This window comes from Pocillopora verrucosa, chromosome 3 (assembly GCF_036669915.1).
Source record: "Pocillopora verrucosa isolate sample1 chromosome 3, ASM3666991v2, whole genome shotgun sequence".
Taxonomy (NCBI): domain Eukaryota; kingdom Metazoa; phylum Cnidaria; class Anthozoa; order Scleractinia; family Pocilloporidae; genus Pocillopora; species Pocillopora verrucosa.
Window position 1 is genome coordinate 10,067,784 of NC_089314.1, and position 22,540 is coordinate 10,090,323.

Genomic DNA, 22,540 nt, shown 5'->3' on the forward strand with positions numbered 1-22,540 from the left:
GTAGAAGGTTAGTTTGGAAGCTCCTGACCACTTACATCTTTTTTTTCTGCGACCACACGTGGTTACCAAATAAATGATTGGGAAGTTTAGATTGTTTAGAATAGTTCTGAATCTATAGAGATTAGCACACGCCCACGCAATTTAAATTTGCGAGCTTTCAGCCGTTTTCACGAGTTAGTACTCCTACAACCCACTTGCAAGCTTTACGAATGCACTAAAAGCTTACTGATTTTAAAAAGTTAACCAACCCTGTAGTCCCATTCACATCACTGGTCAAAGAGGCTAAGATCTTTTTTCGTACTCGATATTTAATTGGCTGGATTACAAGGCACATCGGAGTATCTCGTCTTATTTCTGCCCTATGTTTTCGTATTGTATGAGTGACCCTCAGTAAGTAGATCATCCCCTACTTTATAGAATATGCTGCAAATCTGCGTGGAATTTACATAGTTCAACGGCCTAGCCTACCACGAATCTCCCACAACCCAGTTCAAGAGATTATAAACAGTTTATAATCCCTTGCTCAGTAATCTACCACCGTCCCGATTAGTACATCGGATCTTCGTATGATCCGAACTACTAATCGGAACGGTAGTATATTACACTCCTACAAGGAGCACTCAGCTCGGAGTTCTTTCTTGCGACAGTTGGATTCATCCTCTTCTGAATATCACACTACTAAAGGTGTCATTCTCTTGGCCGCCCCTACAGCCACTGTAATTTTTACCGTCACTTTTAAACACAATCAAGTAATGTTCACCATCAATTTCACTCACACTATGCTCTGCACCTTATCAGTGATGCCCCCACCCCCCGTATTTGGTATGTAAAAAAAAAGAAAGCCTGCCCTCAAAACAGTAAAAAAGAAAAAAAACCCTTGACTCTAAATCCAGTCCAGATAAAAAAAAATGTTCGATTTGTAGAGCACGTCTTCTCTCTTGTTTCCGTAAATAACTAATGTCACTGTGACAGTTTCTTCAAAGCATCATCGTTTTCTTTCCGCACAGACACGAACAATCTCCAGTCTGTCTCTTTGAAAAATTATGGCGCGTGGAAGAGACAGTTCAGTAACTCAGACACCACCAGAACATTGAGGCTGTTTCCTAGCAGGCGATATTGTTGTTTGATGGACAAAGACGAAGGGAAACCTGATAAAGTAAACAAAAAAAGTGAATGACGGTAAGTAAAGCTCCAAGTAACAATACGGCGACTTCAGTCCCTAAGGGATCGTAGATTCTAAAATGGAAGGCAGTTGGTTTTTGTATCATGTAAGTTAACCGATGACAAAAAATAGGCGTAAAATGTATTCGGGAACCTATTAAAACAAGAAAGAGAGAGAGATGGTTGGCAAACTAATAAGATACATAGCGAGCAATCAATAAGAAATGTTCTTGCAGGTATTCCGTCTAATAAATTATACTAGGATGAAGGCATGTAAATATAACGTTCCTTCGTTTCCTAAATCATTGACAATTTACTGCACTTTTTGTGAGTGCTTTGTGTTAGGTTTTGTATTCTGTTATTGTCGCTGTTTTTTGGATGGGAAATAAAGACATAAGATGCGTGTGTCATCATGATTGAAAGTAAAAAACAAATGATTGATAATACTCACGAAACTCGAAGGGGAAGCCATGCAGATTTGCCACCTCACGTGGGGTAAAATACCTCAATTTCAATATTGACAAAAGCTCTGCTTTTTGTTTATCATCTGTAAGATCCTGGTATCTTCTGAAGATATCTGAGTCCTACGAAGGATAACAAATGTCTGTTACATTGATACAGTCTTTCGTGATAGGAAGACGGTAACTTGGTCTGGATGCACCATAAACATCGTACATACAGATCTTCGATCGCCAAAAGATGACTTAGCTCTGTGTGGGAAACTGCCAATTTTGAAAGCGTTCGAATTACGAAAGAAACGATAGTTTTGTGTGTAATTTGATAATTGAAACGTCTTTCTTTTCCAGCAAACTCCTGCGCTAAAAATGAGTATACAAGTAAAGTAAACAAAAAATCTTTGGACACGATTTTCGTGATAAACAAACATTAATTAACACCATTTAGTGTCTTCAGTTTCCCTTTGTCTCAGTCCTACATGAGGAAAAGTCAATTCTCCAAAATCTTAATCAAACAATTCCATTATGATTTATTCCAATAACCCCATACTAAAATATTGCATTTCATAAGCATATGATGCATAACCTAAAGTATCACGCTGAGAAGAGGAGAAGGGCAACCCATGAGAGGGAACACCATATTGCATTGTATTTGAACAAATTCTGAGATTCAGTTCCAAGCGTTACCAAAGATTTTGTCCAAAATTGTGACCAAGTACTGTACTTGATTCGTGTGGGGCGATCGAAGTCACTGTTAAGGGTGAAATGTGTGGGTACAAAATAAATGTTTAGTTCTTTGCTTTATCCTCTCTCCTTTCAGTTTCTTTCTTTAAGTTAAAATAGGAGGAGAAAGAAATAACAGATGAAAAACATTTTAAAGAAGAAAACTCACATCTATATTTGCCATTTTGAGCACTGAGCCAGTTCCTTCAGCATAATGTCCATAACTATGCACAGGAAAAAAAAGGAGAAAAAATGAGATTAATCGCAGTTTCAGCGAAAAGACGATGCATGGGGCATTAAACACGACATTTAAACTAAACAAAATACTATGGCCACTCCAAGTATACTTAGCATTCGAACCAGTTTTTCCGTACACCTTCAACCAGTTACATGATCTGATTGGCATGTAGAATGCATTCTGACTGTGTGTCGTAAAACCAGAACCAAAGTTATCACAACGCCCACTCACAACAAAAATAAATACAACAAGGACCCAATAAAACTCAAAGTAAAGACAAGCAAACTCCCTGACGCGCGGAAAATGCAGGTTACCAAGCCGCTATTGGTTTATGTGTGGCACCGAGCTGATTGGTCGAAAAGAAAAAAGAGGTAAGTTTTCAAGACCAATCCAAGAGTTAAGTGAGGCAAACCTATGCATTCCCGGACTGCTAAAGAACAATTCAAGTTGATGGTCATGGTACGTGCTGGCTTTCCTTGTCTCTTTGCTTTTTGTGCTTGCTTTGTGTATTTGTTCCTTATAAAGATCTGAAAGTCAAAGGAAAATCTTGTAATTGTTGTGTTTAAAAACACTTACGCTTTCGTGAAGCAACAGGAACGCTCAGATTGAGGATCGACGATGTCTGTAAAGTAAAATAAGATAATAAACAGTTACAGAGGCAGTAATATTTGTAAGACTGACATGTTATGTTTCTAGAAATTCAAGCAAACAATGCATTCATAAGAAAGAGAAGGATGAAGAAAGATGATGGATGTATTAAGTGGCAGCTTATATTTTGAAGCTGAAAAGCTGAATAATTTGCGGTGAACATTGATATCTTCCCATGTGAAAAAAGGTTTCACCGATAAAGGTGTTTTCACGTATAGGCGGGAACCTTTTGTAATCGATTTATGAAGACTTTATTTTATTGTAAGGTCATTAATTGATGAAAATTCACTGAAAACTGGATGCATCTCTAATAAAACTATTCGGGCCAAACCGTTGATGTACTACGACCCATTAAATATCAGAGTTTGTCCCGGTCTCAATAGCATGAAAGTCCTTGGAGTAAACTGGTGTGACGGAAATTGATGCTTCTTGGTTGCTTCGTTCAATTCCCTTGTTGAATGTCATGTTTGCTTGACCCTGCGGATTCAATAATACCGACCGTCGCTGTGCTTGCGATAAGTCCGCTACAGCTGAGTGTAATAATTTTGAGACTAAATCCACGTTAACCCATGATTTGCGTCATGATTTGTTTTTCCCTGTTCTGAAGAGAGTAGTAACAGAAGACTATGTCTAGCTGTAACATTAGGGAAAGCCAGTTCTGGAAATGATTTCAGTTCTTTCTTTTCTTGAGCCCAGGTAAAAGGCTAGATTAAGGTTGTAACTCCAGTTGCTGTTGTAACAACTGTGCTGTTCTTCTACATACTGTAATCCGCCTGGATAAGATGCCAGTCAATCACAGGTAAGCCTGAATAATTCGTTGCAAGTTGCGCCGACAGTTTGCCGGCTACTATTTATATTTCTGAGTGGAGAGAGCCTCTGTGAGAAGAAAGAAGAATTTGTACCTTTCCAAGAGCGAAACCCAGACTGCCCCGGCCAAGGCGCACTGCCGGACCTCTAGACTCGGATTCGAGCCCGTTGGCAAATGGGTATCTTACAGAACTTCAAAAACCGCTTTAACTAATCTTCAGTCATTACAGGACGACGTTTTACTAAAGGATAAGCTTTGTCTCAATGTGTCATGCTCTTACCTAAAAGGAGTGCAAATTTACACAGAACCTTCTCCGGTAGAAGAAACTCTTCGAAGTAATTATCATCTTTACCATTCTCTAGGTAGTCACCAATTCGCCGACAATTTTTCAGCTCGTAAACTTGACTACTTGATTCCATTGCGAGTACTTCTGAATATCGTTCATTTCTTGTCCTAAAGCATTTCGAGCAGGCGGGGTTATGAGGTAATCTTTGATTCATTTCAACAGTGCACGCTGTCGCAGATGACTGCTCGTGATCATCCACATCTACTTCATACCCTGTTGTCATTGGGTCATTTCCACAACCACTGCATTGACAGTGATATCGATTTTCGGCATGGAGATACATGTCTGGAAAGCTCTCCATAATCTGTCAAAGATAGAAAAGCAAACCAAGTCTTATTTATCAACTGTCGACCAAAAAAAAAACGTTACCGACTGTCAACTTGTGTCTCTGTAGACATATTAGCTATGTAGGAGTGTGGTGAACGAGTTAAAATGGAGGCTATGGAGAAACATAAACAGCTGGTAGCAAGAACCGAATCGTGACGTGAGACCTGTGTGCTTTGAGCTCCGTAACATAACCAGAGGTGGGTCTGTTCAAAGATTTTAGTCAAATCTTGTTGTAAATATACCGTATGTTGCTTTAATGTGAAAAACTAACGTTCTAATATCAATTTTAGTATTCTAGAAAATGTCGCCATGGTGGTTAAAGCCCACATAAGTAGTTTGCAATCTGTTTACCTCATTACGTGTTGGGAAGCAAAATCGAAGGGGTCTCCTCTTTGCCAAAAGATAGTACCTTAGACGAGAGTTGGGGATTCCAAACTGCAAATGTAACAGTGCAACAATGTTATTAGATGTACACTAAAAATACTTTACAGTACTTTAATCCTTCAACTCCTACAAGTGACTAACATGTAACCTCTCCCTTTAATATCTGTATATTATCCAGCAAACAGGTAATGAGAATACTCAAACTTATCAGGTAGAAGTTGTTATCATGATCTAACACCAAATTCTCATAACCAATTTACAGGGAAATGTGTTTGTAACTAGAGGAGAGAATAAAAAAGGTTACACGTAGATGGCTCAGGTCGGGTCAGGGACTGGGGACTAAGGAGAAAGACAGGAGAATCGTGGAATACTAAAACATCCTGAGATAACTTTTTGCGTTAAGAGTTACTGGCTCTTGTCTACGTACTCAACACCAAACATTTTTAATGAGTTTGACATTTTTACACCCTCATTATGGTACAAAAATAGCTTAAACATGATTTGAAAAGACCGTCAGTAATTGAATACACCAAAAACTTTGGTCGGGCCTGATACAGAACTGAGCAAAAGTTGCAAAAGTAATGCAAACGATTGTTTAGTTCATAAACCCCTTCAGGCGGCTGACATGTCAGCTGATAATGTTCGCAGCTGAGAGATTGTCTGAAAAATGAATATTTGGCCAAGAAGCAAAGATTCGAGGGCAAATGTGAAATTTTGAGGACAATCTCTAAGCAAACGAAATTATCAGCCGACGTACCAGCGAGCCAGAAGGGGTTTTATTTATCTTTAACCCTGCCATTATTTTTCGTATCGCACGTTGACAGCAAAATTTTATGAAATTTGTTGTACTTTCCCGCGTAGCATTTGAGATCAGCTTTTTAATGTCACTACCAAAATAAGTTCGTTTTTTCTGCAATGTAAAGTAATATAGATGAAAAAGTAAAACTCTTGAGCTGGCTTTCTTCTTTTCGACAGAAATAATCGAAGGGCAAACATCGACCTAAATGGCGATTGTTAACTTAAAGTCAAATATTCCCAGTGATTTTGTACCACGTGACAAAAGTTGCCAATTTCCGAAGACATTATTCATTCTTTTGGCATAAAACAATGTATACAATACCTGAACTGGAGACAGTAAGAACTCCTATGGGAAAAAAAGGATGATATGTTGGCTGATATGATAATTACATGCTACCTGAGTATGCTCAAATATTAGAATTGTTTACCAAATTATTCAGCCTATGAAAAATAATCTAGATAGGTTGTGGACTTAACTTTAGCGAATCCTTTAACTCCCATGAGTGACCAAGACAGAATTTCTCCTCACAATATCGATACAATATAAATCAGACAAGTGATGGGAATACAGGAGAAAGAAAAGAGGTTCTGTTAATTTTAAATTTTGGACTGGCAAAATGAAGTTAGTAAGTATTTATTATATGCATACTTCTGAGCTCAAATAGAGGGCAAATATTTAACTTTGAAAAAACTTTGCATTTAGCTTGCTGTACAGTGACATATGGGCTGCTAAACTGACCTATTATAGCCCACTTACTTCCTAAAAGACAATAGAAAAGACCATAAGTGAGTTGAACAGGCTTCCTTTAAGCCCACTAGCTATTTCATATGCCTTTTTCTTTTTACTTTAAACTTAAAGATTTTTCTTCTGTTAATTTGAGACCTGGCAGGACTAGGAACTTATTTTTGTTTCAAAATAGGTTTGCCAACATCTATGGTTGTAGATGTATTAATACTCGACTAGTTAATGTACCATTATACAAAATAAGAATGCCTGTATGTACCTGATAATTATAACCACAAGTGTTTAGTGTTTCAAGAAAATACTCTCTGAAGAAAAAAAAAATAGTATGCCATGATAAACAACATATCAAACAAAATAAACCACAATGCTTCCATACATGTAGGGGAAGAAGTGTAACTGAGGGCACTGGTCTTGTAATTTGGTGTTCAAGCCCTCCATCCTGCTACTCACTGGACTTGTTCTTGGTTGCTACAAAGTCAACTCCTTGGCTTTACTTTTTACATAGCCAACTGGTCAGTTGGGATATTTAAAACATTATCATCGTGTTTATTTACAACGTTTATGTCAATTTGTTTGTATTGGCCCTGCAAAGCCCCATCGTCAATTAATGTTATTATAATTATTATCATTAGTACTAGTGCTTAAAGTATACTAGTAATTATCATTAATTTTAGAGTAATCTTTTATTTGCTCTAGTCTAAGAAAGCTGATAAATGGCACATCTCGATTTAAATTTTTCATTTTTTAAAATTTTCTCTCATATACATGTTAACACCATAGACATATAACTTAATTTGATCATTCATTAGCTCAAAGGAAAAAGGCATTCAAAATTACCTAGTAATTACCTTGTATCTGAAGTTTCAAATCCTTTTACATTTTCCATTAGGATGTAGTCTGGCACTTTTGATAGTCTATCATTGAAAAAAAAATAGTTACACAGTAGCCAGGCTACACTGAACATGCAGGCCTAAAAATTTTGGAGGATAGCTCTGCGTAATGACCTATATCACACCAACAAATTTCTTTTGGCAATTTTGTGTCACTGATTTTAAATCAAATAATCTTATTAAGCATACACATAACAACTATATGAACTTACTGAGGTAGGAGTCCAAGAATGTGAAGAAAACTTCTTGATCTTGGATCACTGGATGCACCTTGAAGACCAACCCTACAAGTTAAGAAAGTACCTCATGAATATTTCAGAAATAAAATACATTGTGTATCAGATCCCCCTAATCCCTAATCTACCAGAAAAGATCAAGTTGTGTAACATGAAAAGAAACCACAAATTTATAACAAAAAGAACTGCATATATACCAATGAAATATTAAACCCTTGCTGCTAATAAAAACTGAAAATTAACACATCCCATATCTAAACAGTTTGGCATTTTGAGTGCCAATTTTTAGGATTATATGGTTGAAACTCCAGATTCTCTTGCATGTCCATGTATGGTACCTTTGCATTAATGTACAGTACACATACCTTGTAAATGGCTGACAAGGGGGTGACATCAGGAAAACATCAGCAGATAAACGATCCAGCTCCTTGACTGTAATGCCCTTAAAAAAAATTAACGATACACAGAATCTACTGTTCTTCTGTGAGGTACATAGATCAATTACAATGTAATTGTGGAGAGAAAATTCCTGAACTTAGTTTCCAAAGTACACATTCAACTGCAAATCCCTCATGTTTGACCTATAAATTAAGATTACCACCTTACAGATAATTTTCCATTCTCCTTTATCTTTTGAAGAAGGAAATGAAGACACCTACATGTGGTATTTTCAAGACAAGTTTATCATCATCTTTAAACAGCTATAACTCTTTAAGACATCAGATAATCAGGAAAAGTCAGATATAAAATGAGGAACTTCATTAATCTAATCACCCCAGCAATTTAAAAACTTACTAAAAATTATGAATCAAAGCAATCTATTTCTTTTGTATACACTGCAGGCTTATTCTTTTCTGAGTATCTAAAATTTGAGTGGAGTACACATCACTACTTTGGATATACAGTACTGCTTGCATGTACCGCAGCATTACACGCACTTGATGCACCTGGGGGTACTGCAGTACATGTAATCTGTACTGCATAAGCCTGGCATTTCAAAGATCTTAAACTCAAATCCACTGTCTTGGATATCTGATCTCTAAAGATTGATTTTTCTCCTTTGGAAACAAACAAAGCCTAACCATAAGAAACCGATCAGTTAGAGTTTCAGATATCTGAAATAAAGCATCTTCATTCCTCCTATCTAACTCATTTGATTTTCCAATGCTAATGCACCTTGAGATCAATGTACCAATCCTGCAATACTGGAAATGTATCACTCTACAGGTTACTTCTTGTGATTCATTGCAAAAATTTATCTAAAACATTGATTGGCTGAAATTTCTGTCCACTTCCTCTGGCACTTTCCAGGCATACAGAACATTTTACCACTTGTTATAAAATCATGCACACTAACCTCTATATTCTTTTGCAGCAGTTTTGTGTCAGCAAAGTTTAATTGGTACACTTGATTTGCTGTGGTGTTTATCTCTAAGGCTGCATTTACTTCACCAGCAAACCCACATCCTGCAGGCATGAAAACAGGAACATTAAAGTTGTATTAGAGTGGAGATAGAACAACATGTAGCACATGTAGCAGTCACTTAGTGTATTTTAGCTCACCTGTAGAAAAAATTGTAATTACAAATAAAAGGCAACAGCACAAAAACCCTGGTCTGAAAGTCACATCTCAAAGAGATGTAAACAGAGAAAGGAAGCACAAGAAGCTTATCAGATATTCCAAGTGGTTTGAGAGAAAATTCTCTGAACAATTTCCACGAAATGTTTTCCTAGTGTCCTATGCCTGAACGTCACCAGATTTACTTGAGTGTAGATTTTGTAATTTATTTTATACTTTAGGCATCAAACGATCGCGATTTGGTGAATTAAAACTGGTCATGATTACAATTGGACACTTGAAAAATATCTTGTCAACATCCGATGATTCTTGCTTGAGATTCATTCATTTTAATACACACAAGTATAAAGCTTGAACTTCTTCTTCCTTCTTTTCAATCCCTAAACACTTCTGCAGTTGTCAAGTCAACGTTTGATCAAGATGTTGTGAACGCTTTCATTTCGTCAACCATTGGAGGAAAACAGAGGAACTGACTGACTGGCAGCGTGATGCGAGATGGAAACTAATGTGCCTGCAAATGGAAGAAACATTTTGGCCACAGCATGTTCATCTGAGCCAGCAAAAAGAGAAGTGACGATTCTGTTTTGATCAATTTTCTTAGAAGACGACATGAGAGGTGAGAGTTTCGAAATCACCTTAATTGATGGTGAGAACAGATTCAATAGTCGTTTTAACATTACCGCTTTCTCTGAAATGTGTTACCTTTCAAAGCAAAGTGCATTCCACCGATTCCACTGTAAAACTCGACAACTCGAAGAGATTCGTCCGCCATTTTGATTTAATGTAACCAGGCCTTACGTGCAATTATGTATATGTCACGTAAACAACACAAAGTGTCCTCTCAAGCCCTCAAACTAACGGTGTTTGCGCCATTTTCTGTCAGTTCTTGGGATTAAGATAGATTAGATCCGATTCGCCTGCACATAGGGCATGGGAAACGAGTTTTAAGCCACTGAAATTAGGCACGGGCTTAAATCAAAAGCTCGCGAAGTTCGAGGCCTTCTCTCAATGTAATCAATCGCTCTGACGAAGGGCTAACGCTCGAAACATCAGCTTTTTTACCCTTTACGGTGGTTAATTTAGGTTTTTAACTCAGTCGTTAACACTAAATTACCTGCTTTTCTCAATATAGATTTGTATCTTTGTGCATTGTGACTCAAGCCAGTAAGACCTTCTCGGAAAATTTCAAAAATTGTGTGGAGAACCACAGGCTACCCAGGTTCATGTCATGGAGCTTTTTAAGAGGAGAAACGGATTATCAACTCGTGGTACTACAATATTTAGTTATATTTTGACAATTTAATCAACCTCCCTTGTCGCCTCGTTGCATTTTTTGTTGACTTATCGGTTGTCATAGCTGCTAATTTTCTTTCAAGCACAGGTTGTCGATAACTCATTGAGCTGTGCTGAAACCTCTCAAATTAAAATAGTCAGTCAACGTTATAGCCAAAGCGAAGCAACTCCTGTTGAGCTACTAGTAGCTAATGGAAAGTAGTGCGGAAAAACGGTTGATAAATGTAGCTGCACCAGCCTAAATAAACCGGCTCAGTTGCAGAGACAATATCGATGAGAGACAACTCTGAAATTCTTTTAGTTTGCAACAGTGGGCTTGAGGGTGTTGCTCTGTTTTGTTTTGTTTGTTTGTTTTTTTAATTCGCTTTGTTCCATTATAGCCAATTTAAAATAATAGAACCTTTTATTTAAACTGGATTTCTAACACTTTCTTGAACTGCTGGGATTTATTGAAATGTAATCATGATAACATATCCTCAAGCGTTTTCTATCAAAAAAAGAGTAATTGGCCAACCGACAGAGCCAATATCGTTATTAATGCCTCTTATGAAGAGATTACAAACTTGCTCTTATGCAAGAGGAAACAGTGACCATGTTGAAGCCAACAGTAACCACGTTGAAGCCCACAGTGACCTCGCTTGAAGTCGTTTCCGAAATATTTGGTCGTAAAACTAACTATCAAGCGCGTAAAAGGTTGGAATGTAGCTTGGTGTGGACACATTTCTTTAATAAAAGAAAAATAAGAGAGAACTCTGAACTACTTCCCGTTTGCAACGGGGTGCCCGAGGCTATTGCTCTGTTTTTTGTTTTTTTCTTTCGCTTTGTTCCAAACAGCCGATTCAAATAGAACCTTTCATTTAAACTGAATCACTAAAACTTTCTTGAAATGCTTGAATTTATTCAAATGGAATTATGATAAAGCGTTTTCTGTAAAAAAAAAAAAAGAGTAATTAGCCAACCGACAGAGCCAATATCGTGATCAATGCCCTCTAGGAAGAAATTACAAACTTGCTCTTATGCAAGAGGAATAGTGACTTCGTTAAAGCCAACAGTGACCTCGTTTGAAGCCATTTCCGAAATATTTGGCCATAAAACTAACTATCAAGCGCGTAAAAGGTTGGAATGTAGCTTGGTGTGGACACATTTCTTTAATAAAAGAAATATAAGAGAGAACTCTGAACTACTTCCCGTTTGCAACAGGGTGCCAGAGGCTATTGCTCTGTTTTTTGTTTTTTGTTTTTGTCTTTTCTTTGTTCCAAATAGCCTATTTAAATATAACCTTTCATTTAAACTGGATCACTTATACTTTCTTGAAATGCTTGAATTTATTCAAATGGAATCATGATGAAGCGTTTTCTGTAAAAAAAGAGAGTAATTAGCCAACCGACAGAGCCAATATCGTGATCAATGCCTCTTATGTAAGAGGAAACAGTGACTACGTTGAAGCCAACAGTGACCTCGTTTGAAGTCGTTTCCGAAATATTTGGCCATAAAACTAACTACTCAGCGCGTAAAAGGTTGGAATGTAGCTTGGTGTGGACACATTTCTTTGATAAAAGAAATATAAGAGAGAACTCTGAACTACTTCCCGTTTGCAACAGGGTGCCCGAGGCTATTGCTCTGTTTTTTGTTTTTTTCTTTTGCTTTGTTCCAAATATCCGATTTAAATAGAACCTCTCATTCAAACTGGATCACTTATTCTCTCTTGAACTGTTGGAATTTATTCAAATGGAATCATCATAAAATATCCTCAAGCGTTTTTTGCAAGAAAAGGGTAATTAGCCAACCGACAGAGCCAATATCGTGATCAATGCCTCTTATGAGGAGATTACAAACTTCCTCTTATGCAAGACGAAACAGTGACCACGTAGTACCTAACAGTCATCTCGTTTGAAGTCATTTCCGAAATACATTGCCGTAAAACTAATTATTCAGCGCGTAAAAGGTTGGAATGTAGCTCGGTGAATATTTTTCTATATATAGTAGCTTTCAGAGAAGTCACGTCTCATAAAGTCGTTGGGTAAGAAAAGGGATCTCATTGCGACCTAATATCTATTTACTGCCATGGCCATCTTCTTAATTGGGCTGATTTTACTCGTACAATCTGATACAAATTTTGCCTCTGCCTCCAGACAAACAAATTTTTCCTCGTCGGGCCTTCAAAACCAGCTAGAGAGGAACAAACACTGTCTTAAATATGATTACGAAATTCAAGACACGCTTACCTCGACGAAGCCTCCGTTTGACAACTACTTCAACATATCCCGTGCCGTTTATCCCTCAGAGGAGCTATCGTCTAAAATTATAAACATCTGGGTACATTTTACAAACTCTTCTACGAATCTTACTCAAGTATCCTTACGGAAGTTTATTTGGAGCCGCTCATGTTTGTATGTAAGCGACCGATATTTGAGCTTGCTAGCCATAAGTTTGTATTCGCTGGGTTCAATATGGCCGGACAGAAGACAAGAGATCCTACACATAACAATTCCTACATTTTGCAACTCAGAGGCATCAGAACAAAAACTCGTTCAATTTTTGTCGACGGTAAGTCCAGAATATGAATCAAACTTTACATTAAGATTTTAGATATTGTAAGATTATAATAAGATACATATATTTACTACATACATTTCTTACAATGCAGGTCTCCTCACAAACTCTACCTACAGAACACTATTTACGCTAATTACAATACAGGCTACTCAGTTACACCGCCAACAGAACAACAATCTACTTATGTTACTTGCCAAACAAACAGTTACTTACAGTACTTAAATTACGTTATACGAAACACTTTAAATCACTTGCAGTACAACATTCTATTTACGACACAGTTCACAGTTTTCTTCAAGCCTCGCTCTCGGAAAGCTGTTCGCATCTTTGAACAGATAGTGTTCGTGTAAATTTTCGCGCAAAATAGAGGCTATTTTTTATTTAAAAAGTTTCCTTTATGGTTCTACCAAGTGTCAGTTGCTTTGTTAAGCAATAAATAATGATAGCTAAATGTCAGAGTATGTTATATAAATAAGCTATGATTTTGCAGGTTTTTCTTAAATTTTTTAACTGAATGCATGCTATTGTTGAAGGTGACGTTACAACTGTAATCAGAGTTTTCATTTTAAGAAATGTTAGTATTCAAATTATATTTAAAATGTAAATAAGATTACGGTGAAACAGGATGAAAAATGTCGAACTTTTCTTCTTTTTGATGATGACACGGAGATAGTTTATTGATGTCTCTTTTGTTTCTTTTTCTTTTTGTTTTGTTTCTGCAGCTCGAGGACATCGCTGTCATTCCAGCCCAACTAAATCCTGCTCTGAACCACGTCGAATGTGTTATGGAAGAAAAGCCTCCTGGCTTCGAGCTACAAAGAGCCAAAAAGATATTTCCTCACGTTTGTTGGGCATTTTGGTTTTTCTCTATAATTGCTGGATATTTTGCTACAGTTTTGTTTATTCAGCTGTTCCAAGAAAAAAAAAAAGATGTTGCGGTTAGTTCGACATTAACATTTTCAGTTACTCTCTTCTATGTAGGATTACTTTTTGGCATAATTGCGATTGTTTATAGCACGCGTAAGGGAGGATACAAAATGGTTTACCCTTTTATTTATTTATCTTCCATGGGATTAACATATATACTTGGTTACGTTTATTGCTGCGTCTCCTTAGAAGAAAAAAAGAAAAGGTGGAAGCTGGCGCATGTTTATCCAAGTAGCTTTGTAATGATTCACTCTATTCTATGGATGATGGTCGGAATGATAACAGAGCCTTACTGGGCTATCCCTGTCGTAACATTGCATGCGGCAGCAGTTTTCCTTTTCTACCTCCTATTGGGTTTTTATTACTCAGATAGGGATTGGGATATCCGAGACAAAATTAACTTAACTTTGCTTTTCATTTTATTGATGTCGATTATATCCGTACAGGTCTTATTTTTTTTGGTCGTTAGCCACTTTTTTAAAGAAGGATTAATTTTCAGTGCTATCCCTAGTGTTTTGATTATAATATTAGGCTTTTGGTGTAAGAATTTCACACACTCGTCCCAAGAGCCAGCAAGTTCGCTTTAAGTAAACGGTGTAAATGCTAATAATTGCGAGCATTAATTTCTTTAAATTCTTAAGCAATCTGAAACGTTTACCATAGAAGTTAGCTTGAATCTTTCAGGATATTAGTAAAAATCCTGACCAAAACTTGTGGGCTCTGTGCTTTATGACACAGAGGAATGGGATGATGCAAAACTTAAGAACGAGTGCTCAGCCATAGAAATTTGCATAAGTATGCCGTTACGCCTCTCCAAATAAACCCAAGTCATAAAAATTGCTGGCTTAATATGGAAAAATTAATTTATAAATATCGTAAAAGGGCTAAGTGTTTATTTTTGACGGAGAGATTCGGCGGGCGTCATTTCGAGTGCTGTTAGACTGCACTCTTGCTTCGTTGGGGAACCATAAGTTAACAATTATTTACCGAAGTGGGGGTGAACATTAGTGGATATTTACCGCGCCGCGAAATGGGAAGGAAATTATTCCTTACGTGCGATTTGCTCTCTTTGGCTGCTCGATGGTGAATGGTACTTGATATTGACTTCCGAAACTTTTGATCACGCGTTTTTTATGTACTTAAGACTGTTAATGGTAGGCTGAACATTATTATTTCCGTGACTTGTCGTGACTCGCAAAAGTGATTAAAGATTTACAACGCTAGGAATGCCATTAATGGTGTCGTTTTTCTCGTAATTATGGTAATCACAGATAACATGTTGGAGTGTATTATATTTCAACCAATAAGCAATTTTTAAAGTTGTTCCGTTTCTTTAAAGAGCTACGTCGTGATATTTTTTAAGCCATTTTGAACGTCATTAGATTGAAGTCACAGAGAAGGGCCTCGGGAAAATAGTGCTCTAGCTAGCACACTAAACACTCAGGTAAGAAAATTGAAAGTCAAAGACAAAACAAAAAGGCTCGAAGATGCCCATGGATATTTTAGACATCAAATGAAGATTTTGGATAAATTTTCAGTGGTGTTCGAGCTGCTGTGCGGTCTTCCTTAACAGGTTGTGGGTTGTGGGTGCGACCTTCAAGTTTCGTGTCTTATAAGACCGGCTTGGATAATTCTACTTTATTCCTTGTTCTTGACCATTAGTTTCATTCGCGTATCTAGTCAATGGCGCCCTAAAGGTATCAGATACCTTACAACTAAATACATAATTTAAATTTCAAAAGATCAGAGCTTTGGTGTCTGATAATTCCGTAACTGTTTGCAGTGCCCTGTTAGAATTTTGACTCGTCAGCTTTCCAAGTTTAACAACTGTTCAAGAATATATCGCGGCCCAAAGCCGTACGTTAATGGCAATGTTGCATTCTAAATATCTGATGAAATCATCTGCAAATGAATGTGCACTGATTAATTCGAATATTCAACATTCCCGCCCGGGCAACCCATGGGGTATTTGACTCAGTGTCGCATGGGCCAGAGAGTAGGGACTTTGACAAGAGGCCCTTACGGGGTGGGGAATTTGAACCGGAAGGTCGAGCCTTTCCTGCAGAATACACGTGTTTTAACTTTTGATATGAACGAGTTTTAAGGTAAAAAGGTTGGTTTCGTGAGCGAATGGCTCAAAAGAAAAGCTCGACAAGAACTGCGCAAAAGTTGATTTGCTGAAATTATATTTGCTGAAAGTTTAAAAGCTTGAACTTTCAAATTAATTGCTGGTCAATAAGTAAAAAGTCACGGTCCCTGATCTTGCCTTTGTCATAAAATAGCTTTGAACAAATGCTGTAAATTGGATGTCAACCTCTCTCAAACAGTATTAAATACATTTCATCGGAGACTTTGTACTCAAAAAGCGCCAAAAAACTAATACATTATTCATTTTTTTCTCGCTACTTTTTTAAAATATTTGTGTTTTGGAAGGGGCATTTGAGCATAATTTTAGTCCACGGGGATGCAAATTTTCACGTGTCACTCGCCTCTTGCGCCTTTCTATCAGGTTGATAAATAAGTGGCAAAGCGTTCACCATTTTCACTCCAAGCCCGTTTGTCGAATCTTCTCTCATCTTGTCATTGAGACCAAATATCATTTAAACACTCGAAGTGAAATATTCCACATCTACGTGCGCCCATGCGATATTCTCTACAGATATCACAATCGGATGTAACGATACAGTATGCGAGTAACGAAATGATTCTCAGAGGTGTGCTGCAGAAAGAGAAGCCTGGAAAAATTCAGGCTTCATTTGAATGAAAGAAAATTCCCCCTGTGAGAATAACGGGCCCCTTACAATTTTCTGCGCTTTCAAGATGTGGCTGTGTACATCATTATTATTAGTAGTAGCAAAAGTTACTTGCTAGTAACCAGGAAACAAAGGTTCGAATCCCGTTGAAGCGAAAAGTAGTCAGGATAATTTCAATGCAATTTTGTTTTCAGTGCAGTTCACCACACGGAAAGTATCATTTCGCTACTTGGCCGTCATCTGCACTGAGGCCAACATCAAATTTATATCCCTGATTTAATTCTAAACGAAAACGTCCCTGCAATTGATTGGAAATGATTTGAATAGTAAAAACAGCACTAATTTATCGTCTATAAAGATGGAAAAGCAATTCGCTTATGGATTATTGTTCTGTTTTCTTGCAGCGGATTTTGTAGATATTCTCACCAGAAAATGGCATTTATTTCAAGAGCATTCAAAAATCGAGATTGCAACGTGCCAGATTGTGTGTATCGCCTAAAATTTGAACGAGATAGGCAAAAATCCATTGCAGGAATTGCATGTGCTGTGGAAATACTAGGCGGAAAGGAATATTATCTGCTTACTTGCAACAAAGTTATTTCGAAAAATGGGCAGGGAAGTTTTTATGCTCGTCAGTGGAGGAAGCCACTCTTCCGCCCCAGGCGAAACGGAGACCTCAACATAAAAGGTAATAAGGAAAATTTCTGCTTCCTGACTCCTCCCAATCACAGGAAACCGGATAAGAGCCTGAAGGTAAAATCATATGATGACAGAGACCCTCCTGATTCGATTAAATCGTTGATCATTGAGAATCGTCACATATACCGTGAAATAGAATGGGTAAAAGACAGTGAAACAGGTAGGTACAAGATAACAAGATGTGAGGACTTCGAGGATGAAACATCACTGGGGTCTCCAGTTCTGTGGAAAGATCCTAAAACACAACGTGTTTACGTCATCGGCGTGGTTGACAAGGAAGAAGGAACCTTTTTGCCACGAATATTTCGGGCGGATGATCTCAAAAATATCGGTAAGTTCGTTATAATATTCATTTGTTTTGATTAATTAAAATATTGATCACCTTATAAGTCACCTACTGGCCTTTAGTCATGTTTGGTTTTAGATAAAGGGTGTAGGAAAGTATTACCAGAGTAACTGGTTTGAGCCCCCGGTGTAACATTTGGTCGCGTACCCTGATTGTTTAGTTGACAAGAGTGCTGACAAGAGTGCTAAAAAGCAATGTTTTCGGTGGTAATGACTGATGTTTGAACAACCTTAGCGGCAGTCATCCGAAACACTACTACCAAATATGGCAACCAACTTCAACTGGAAGTGAACCTAAATCAGTTACGTTACAAAGATGATCGTTACTTTACTGATTGACTGGATACCTTTGAACGGCTGCTTAATCCGATTTGGGCTTGGAACTGCTAAGATAAGAGGTTCCCATTTTTTTGATAATGAATAAATCATTTAACCATTTTTATGATTTGTCTGTCGAAAGGTTCCCCAGTGATAACTGAACATCCTCAAGGCGACACGAAAAAGGAGGGGGAAGACGTAACATTATCTTGCAACGCTCGTGGAAATCCTGAGCCTCAGATATCATGGGAGAAAGATGGATCAACTCTAACCGGCAATGACAGGATCAGTCTGTCTCATGACAAAAAGAAGCTGACTATAAAAAATTTGACAAGGGATGATTGTGGAGAATATCAAGGTGTAGCGAGTAACATTGTTTCAAGTGTTAAATCCAATTGTGCTACACTGGATGTTCAATGTAAGTATTGAATGCTAACCATCTCTCATCTCCCATTTTATGTAGCAAGAGAAACAGGTACAATAAAACTGGCAATTAGAAAGCATTTTATGATTCATGGCCTTTGCTTTTGAGGAAGGCTAAGTCGCCTTTGCAGAACTGTTAAAATCAGAGTGAGGTATCGACCATACGCCGTGATAAAAAAAATTGTCCCTTAAATGGAGGTGGTTTCTCATTCTTGTTGTTTTAGAAGCAATAGCGTTCGTTATTTATTAGTCAATGGATGCTTAGAAAAATAATTTTCCATATAAATAGATGAACCGCGGATCACTATCCATCTTGAGAATACCACAAAAGTAGCAAGACAAGATATTTCTTTCTCTTGCGACGCAATTGGAAATCCAGAACCGAGGTTGTCATGGACCAAAGATGGGTCTCCTATCGAGAGAGGTACCTTTTCTGCTGACAGAAAGAGGCTATGTATAAAGAACGTGACGAAAGCAGAAGCTGGAAAATACAAATGTGAAGCAAACAATGGCATCGGGAGAAAGGCCTATAGTACAGCTACATTAAAAGTGAAATGTAAGCACTAAGTTGTTTGGTTAGAACTCGTTTTTCTAAAGCACATAAACTGTGACCTAGCTAAATTCGATTTGGTCAACCAGTAATACTCTATACAAAAAATTAATAATCATGTAATTTTTTCGAAACTAACTGATTCTAGATATCACGCACACAAAAACTATCCATCAGTGGGTAAGTATTCACTAATGACGTACTCACAATTGTGGACCAAAAGGGGAGGATGCGATAGATATGTGTAAAATCAATCAAAAGCGATCGCAAAAGATGCAGTTGAAAACTTTTTTTCCTAGTAACTTATTTCAACTGGCCAAAACTGCATTGTTTCGTCCTGGGTTATCAGGGTATGGGACGTATTAACCAGTGACAGCCAGCTCATGATTACAAAGATTTCATATTACTCAGACAGGTTGGGGAATGTTTTATGCTATTAACATTTTTAAAGTTAGTTCTTGTTCCCAGATGAGCAAGGCCTAATTAATTACAAGTTGATATTATTTCCTGACTGTATAATTCTCAAGCAAAAGATATTCAATTTATAACGAAATCATCAAATTTTGGCCAGTTTCCCTCCTCTTTTCTAGTTCTCTCTATCGTTTTGCTCATTTTGTTCCAACTAACTTTCCTAGAGGTGTCCAGAACCTATTACGGCATACAATTTAATATATTCGTCTTTCGCGACATAATCTTCTTTCCTTTACTCACTTTTCCTCTGTAGATGATTACAAAACAATCTCAAAGATTTTAGCTGTCCTCCTCATCCCGGCAGGACTTTTCCTATTCCTTTTTGCTCAGTTGTGGCTTCCAATGATAACAGGTACGGAAAACACGATGGGTTCCTTATCATAAGAGGTCAACTTGAAGGCAGATATAAGGAAGGAAAGGAGTCCCGGGAACCTGCACTCTTCATTATATTCCCATAAAATGGGTTTAGGCACCGATAGGCTGGTGCTTCATTCCCCCTCCTCCACCCCCTTCCTCTAATTACTTATCCTAGATTTACCCCTGCAGGAAATGTAATAGGCGTGACTACCATCGTTTAGTGAAAGTTGTCACGCTACAATGTTGAACGCAACATTCTAGAAAATTTTGCAGATTGACTGGGCTCTTCATGTAAATGTATCACACGCAGTAAATGGGTGCAATCCTGCATTGCATTGTGTACCAGTCCTATCAGTTTTCTTTGGTGAAAAGTTAAAAGCTTGAGTTAAGCAAGGGTCAAGAAAGGGAACGGAAGAGAGGAAAACGTACTGCTTCTTTCCGCTGAGCTCATGCTTCTTCCGTCTCGTTAAATGTAACAGAATGGGATTTGAATTTATGTCTGAGTGTAGACAAAGAGAAACTCACAAAACAACTGAATTTCCGCTTCTAGTTTTTTTAATTTCTTTTATTTCCCTAAATGATCAAATACCCTTTGATTCCGCAGATACATCATTGAAAATCTAATGTCCATTGAGACATGTGCAGCTATAAGCTCATACAGACACCCAGGCCTCGTGGCATATTTGATCTTTGTGCGAAAGCAGCTTAGGAGACTTAATTAAATCAACGAAAACAACTGTTTGTATAGGTAGTTGATGCGAAGACTTCCAAATGGTATTAATAATTTCTATCCATGTTCTTAGTTCCTATTCTAGTAGGAGTTTTCTAAACTTGCTATCATAACAATTTTTGTAAGATCTGAAAATCGGGAGAGGAACCGTCTATAAGTAAACTGGTGATTTTGGAAACTTTTTTGCAGAAAAATTGATGAAAAGGCTTACGAAGGGTTATATGTGACTATGCTCAGCAGACATCGCTGAATACAGCAGCTCGGTTTCAATTGATTATAATCAGGATACAAGGCTTACGAAGCGTTATATGTGACTATGCTCGGTAGACATCGCTGAATACAACAGCTCGGTTTCAATTGATTATAATCAGGATACAAGAGCGCGTCAATTAATTCCGATTCATGCAAAAGGTTGAAACTAAGGACAAAACAATTGAAATTCGATTGAAAAAGTTGAACGGGCCTTTTAGTCGATCTGCATGTGTATCATTAAGAAATAATTAAATTATATCTGGCGTAACATGGAATAAATTGAGTAGACTTGAAACAAAGGCCAAATGAAAAAAGTGTTTTGATGATAAAAAAAAAAGAAAAAATGTTGCATTCTTTTAGTATATAGTCGTTTGCAAGAATAGCCATAATAATTAGATACTTTTAACTAAAGATATGGGACGCTCGCCCGTTGTAAAGTGTGTGTGATACCATATGGCATGAACATTTTAAAGGCGGGTCTTAATTACTGGACTGCCGAAATTATAACCTGAATTTCCGCACAAAATTTAGTTTGCGAATTGCTGGAAATTACAAATCATCAGGGAAAGAAAAGAAACATTCCAAACTCTATAAAAGTCTAACAGACAGCGCACTCCACACATTTGATTCATTTAATTGAATTCTAGTAAATCGTAGAGTTTTCCACCTATAAGGAATGATACAGTAAGAAAACTCAATGAAAAAACCTACCCTAGCCCACCTGCGTATCCCCAAAAGTTTTTCGACCTTGCAGCTTCAGGCCAATCTGCAAAGCCCCCCAAATCAAAAGCCGAAAAATGTCCATGCCACATGGAACAGAGTAATTTGTTACGGGCAAGACACAATTGCTATTTAAACATTTGTTTTGGAGCAACTTGATGACTAAAAAAACGAGCCTTACATCAAAAAGCGTCATTTATTAAATGGGCACCAGCGATGGCCCCATGAATGTCCACGTTAACTTATAAAGAAGTTAATCTAAGGTTTGTTACCGAGGGTGATTTTACAATAAAGTGTGATAAATACATCTGTTCCAGTAAACTTTTAACTTTGCAAGGACTCAATGAGATGGACAAGACAAATCACATAGCTTATGCGCAGATCAATTGGAAGCTTTAACTGCTTCCCCCCCCACACTGTGTTTTCTATTTACAGAACATGACGCTAACGACATTGCTGATCCCAATATTTATTTTAAGGCGCAAATCCTGCAAATCCTGCACGAGTTATCGGAGGTGAATAGCAAAGGATATATATTTAGAGTTTGAGTAGCCAGTCAGAGCGCGCCGTCGACGCTATCCATTGTTTCATCTGTACTAATTAACGTAAATTAAAACTTATGTAAATTGTTTTAAATGCCGTGGCCAATATTGTTTGAGGCTACGTTAAATTACTCCAACCAACTGTCTGGTTCACTTTCGATGTCCATGACCTCTTCAATCTATGCAACGGCACGAGATAATTAAAAAGATAGATAATCAAAGAATCACATATCGGCACCTTAATTAAGAGCAAGTCTAGAAGTTTG

At 37.5% G+C, this 22,540-nt stretch overlaps 3 protein-coding genes across 4 annotated transcripts; 2 read left to right on the forward strand and 1 right to left on the reverse strand.

The window, feature by feature from the left end:
• Positions 1-166: 166 nt before the first annotated feature.
• On the reverse strand, positions 167-10,124 carry LOC131777007 (tRNA (cytosine(38)-C(5))-methyltransferase). Of its 2 annotated transcripts, XM_066164327.1 has the most exons (14): positions 10,041-10,105; positions 9,679-9,849; positions 9,117-9,226; positions 8,125-8,201; positions 7,736-7,807; positions 7,482-7,547; positions 6,893-6,938; positions 6,211-6,234; positions 5,058-5,141; positions 4,314-4,683; positions 3,154-3,199; positions 2,509-2,563; positions 1,613-1,745; positions 167-1,148 (listed from the first exon to the last, which is right to left on the reverse strand). In XM_066164327.1, the coding sequence occupies exons 4-14, from the start codon at positions 8,151-8,153 to the stop codon at positions 1,042-1,044; spliced, it is 1,032 nt and encodes a 343-aa protein (XP_066020424.1). In that variant the 5' UTR covers positions 8,154-8,201; positions 9,117-9,226; positions 9,679-9,849; positions 10,041-10,105; the 3' UTR covers positions 167-1,041. The 2 variants fall into 2 exon arrangements, with proteins under 2 accessions (XP_066020424.1, XP_058949211.2); XM_059093228.2 differs by lacking the exon at positions 9,679-9,849 and having other exon boundaries at positions 10,041-10,124.
• A 1,099-nt stretch (positions 10,125-11,223) lies between these two features.
• LOC136279534 (uncharacterized) lies at positions 11,224-15,318 on the forward strand. The gene is made up of 4 exons (XM_066163476.1): positions 11,224-11,317; positions 12,528-12,651; positions 12,764-13,178; positions 13,910-15,318. Exons 1-4 carry the CDS (start codon positions 11,224-11,226, stop codon positions 14,699-14,701), a joined length of 1,425 nt encoding a protein of 474 aa, XP_066019573.1. The 3' UTR covers positions 14,702-15,318.
• Positions 15,319-15,495: 177 nt separating this feature from the next.
• On the forward strand, positions 15,496-22,096 carry LOC136279740 (limbic system-associated membrane protein-like). The gene is made up of 6 exons (XM_066163786.1): positions 15,496-15,558; positions 17,272-17,897; positions 18,372-18,647; positions 18,942-19,208; positions 19,927-20,025; positions 20,635-22,096. The coding sequence occupies exons 2-6, from the start codon at positions 17,300-17,302 to the stop codon at positions 20,652-20,654; spliced, it is 1,260 nt and encodes a 419-aa protein (XP_066019883.1). The 5' UTR covers positions 15,496-15,558; positions 17,272-17,299; the 3' UTR covers positions 20,655-22,096.
• The last annotated feature ends 444 nt before the right edge of the window (positions 22,097-22,540 follow it).

Coding starts and splice junctions, on each gene's coding strand:
- LOC131777007 (XM_059093228.2), bottom strand. CDS start 10,110: ATGGCGGACGAATCTCTTCGAGTTGTCGAGTTTTACAGTGGAATCGGT. Junction 9,227..10,040: donor AATGCACTTTGCTTTGAAAG/GTAACACATTTC, acceptor TCATGCCTGCAG/GATGTGGGTTTGCTGGTGAA. Junction 3,200..4,313: donor TAAATTTGCACTCCTTTTAG/GTAAGAGCATGA, acceptor TTTACTTTACAG/ACATCGTCGATCCTCAATCT.
- LOC136279534 (XM_066163476.1), top strand. CDS start 11,224: ATGTTGAAGCCAACAGTAACCACGTTGAAGCCCACAGTGACCTCGCTT. Junction 12,652..12,763: donor ACGTCTCATAAAGTCGTTGG/GTAAGAAAAGGG, acceptor CTCTGCCTCCAG/ACAAACAAATTTTTCCTCGT. Junction 13,179..13,909: donor TCGTTCAATTTTTGTCGACG/GTAAGTCCAGAA, acceptor TTGTTTCTGCAG/CTCGAGGACATCGCTGTCAT.
- LOC136279740 (XM_066163786.1), top strand. CDS start 17,300: ATGGCATTTATTTCAAGAGCATTCAAAAATCGAGATTGCAACGTGCCA. Junction 17,898..18,371: donor GGATGATCTCAAAAATATCG/GTAAGTTCGTTA, acceptor GTCTGTCGAAAG/GTTCCCCAGTGATAACTGAA. Junction 20,026..20,634: donor GTGGCTTCCAATGATAACAG/GTACGGAAAACA, acceptor TTGATTCCGCAG/ATACATCATTGAAAATCTAA.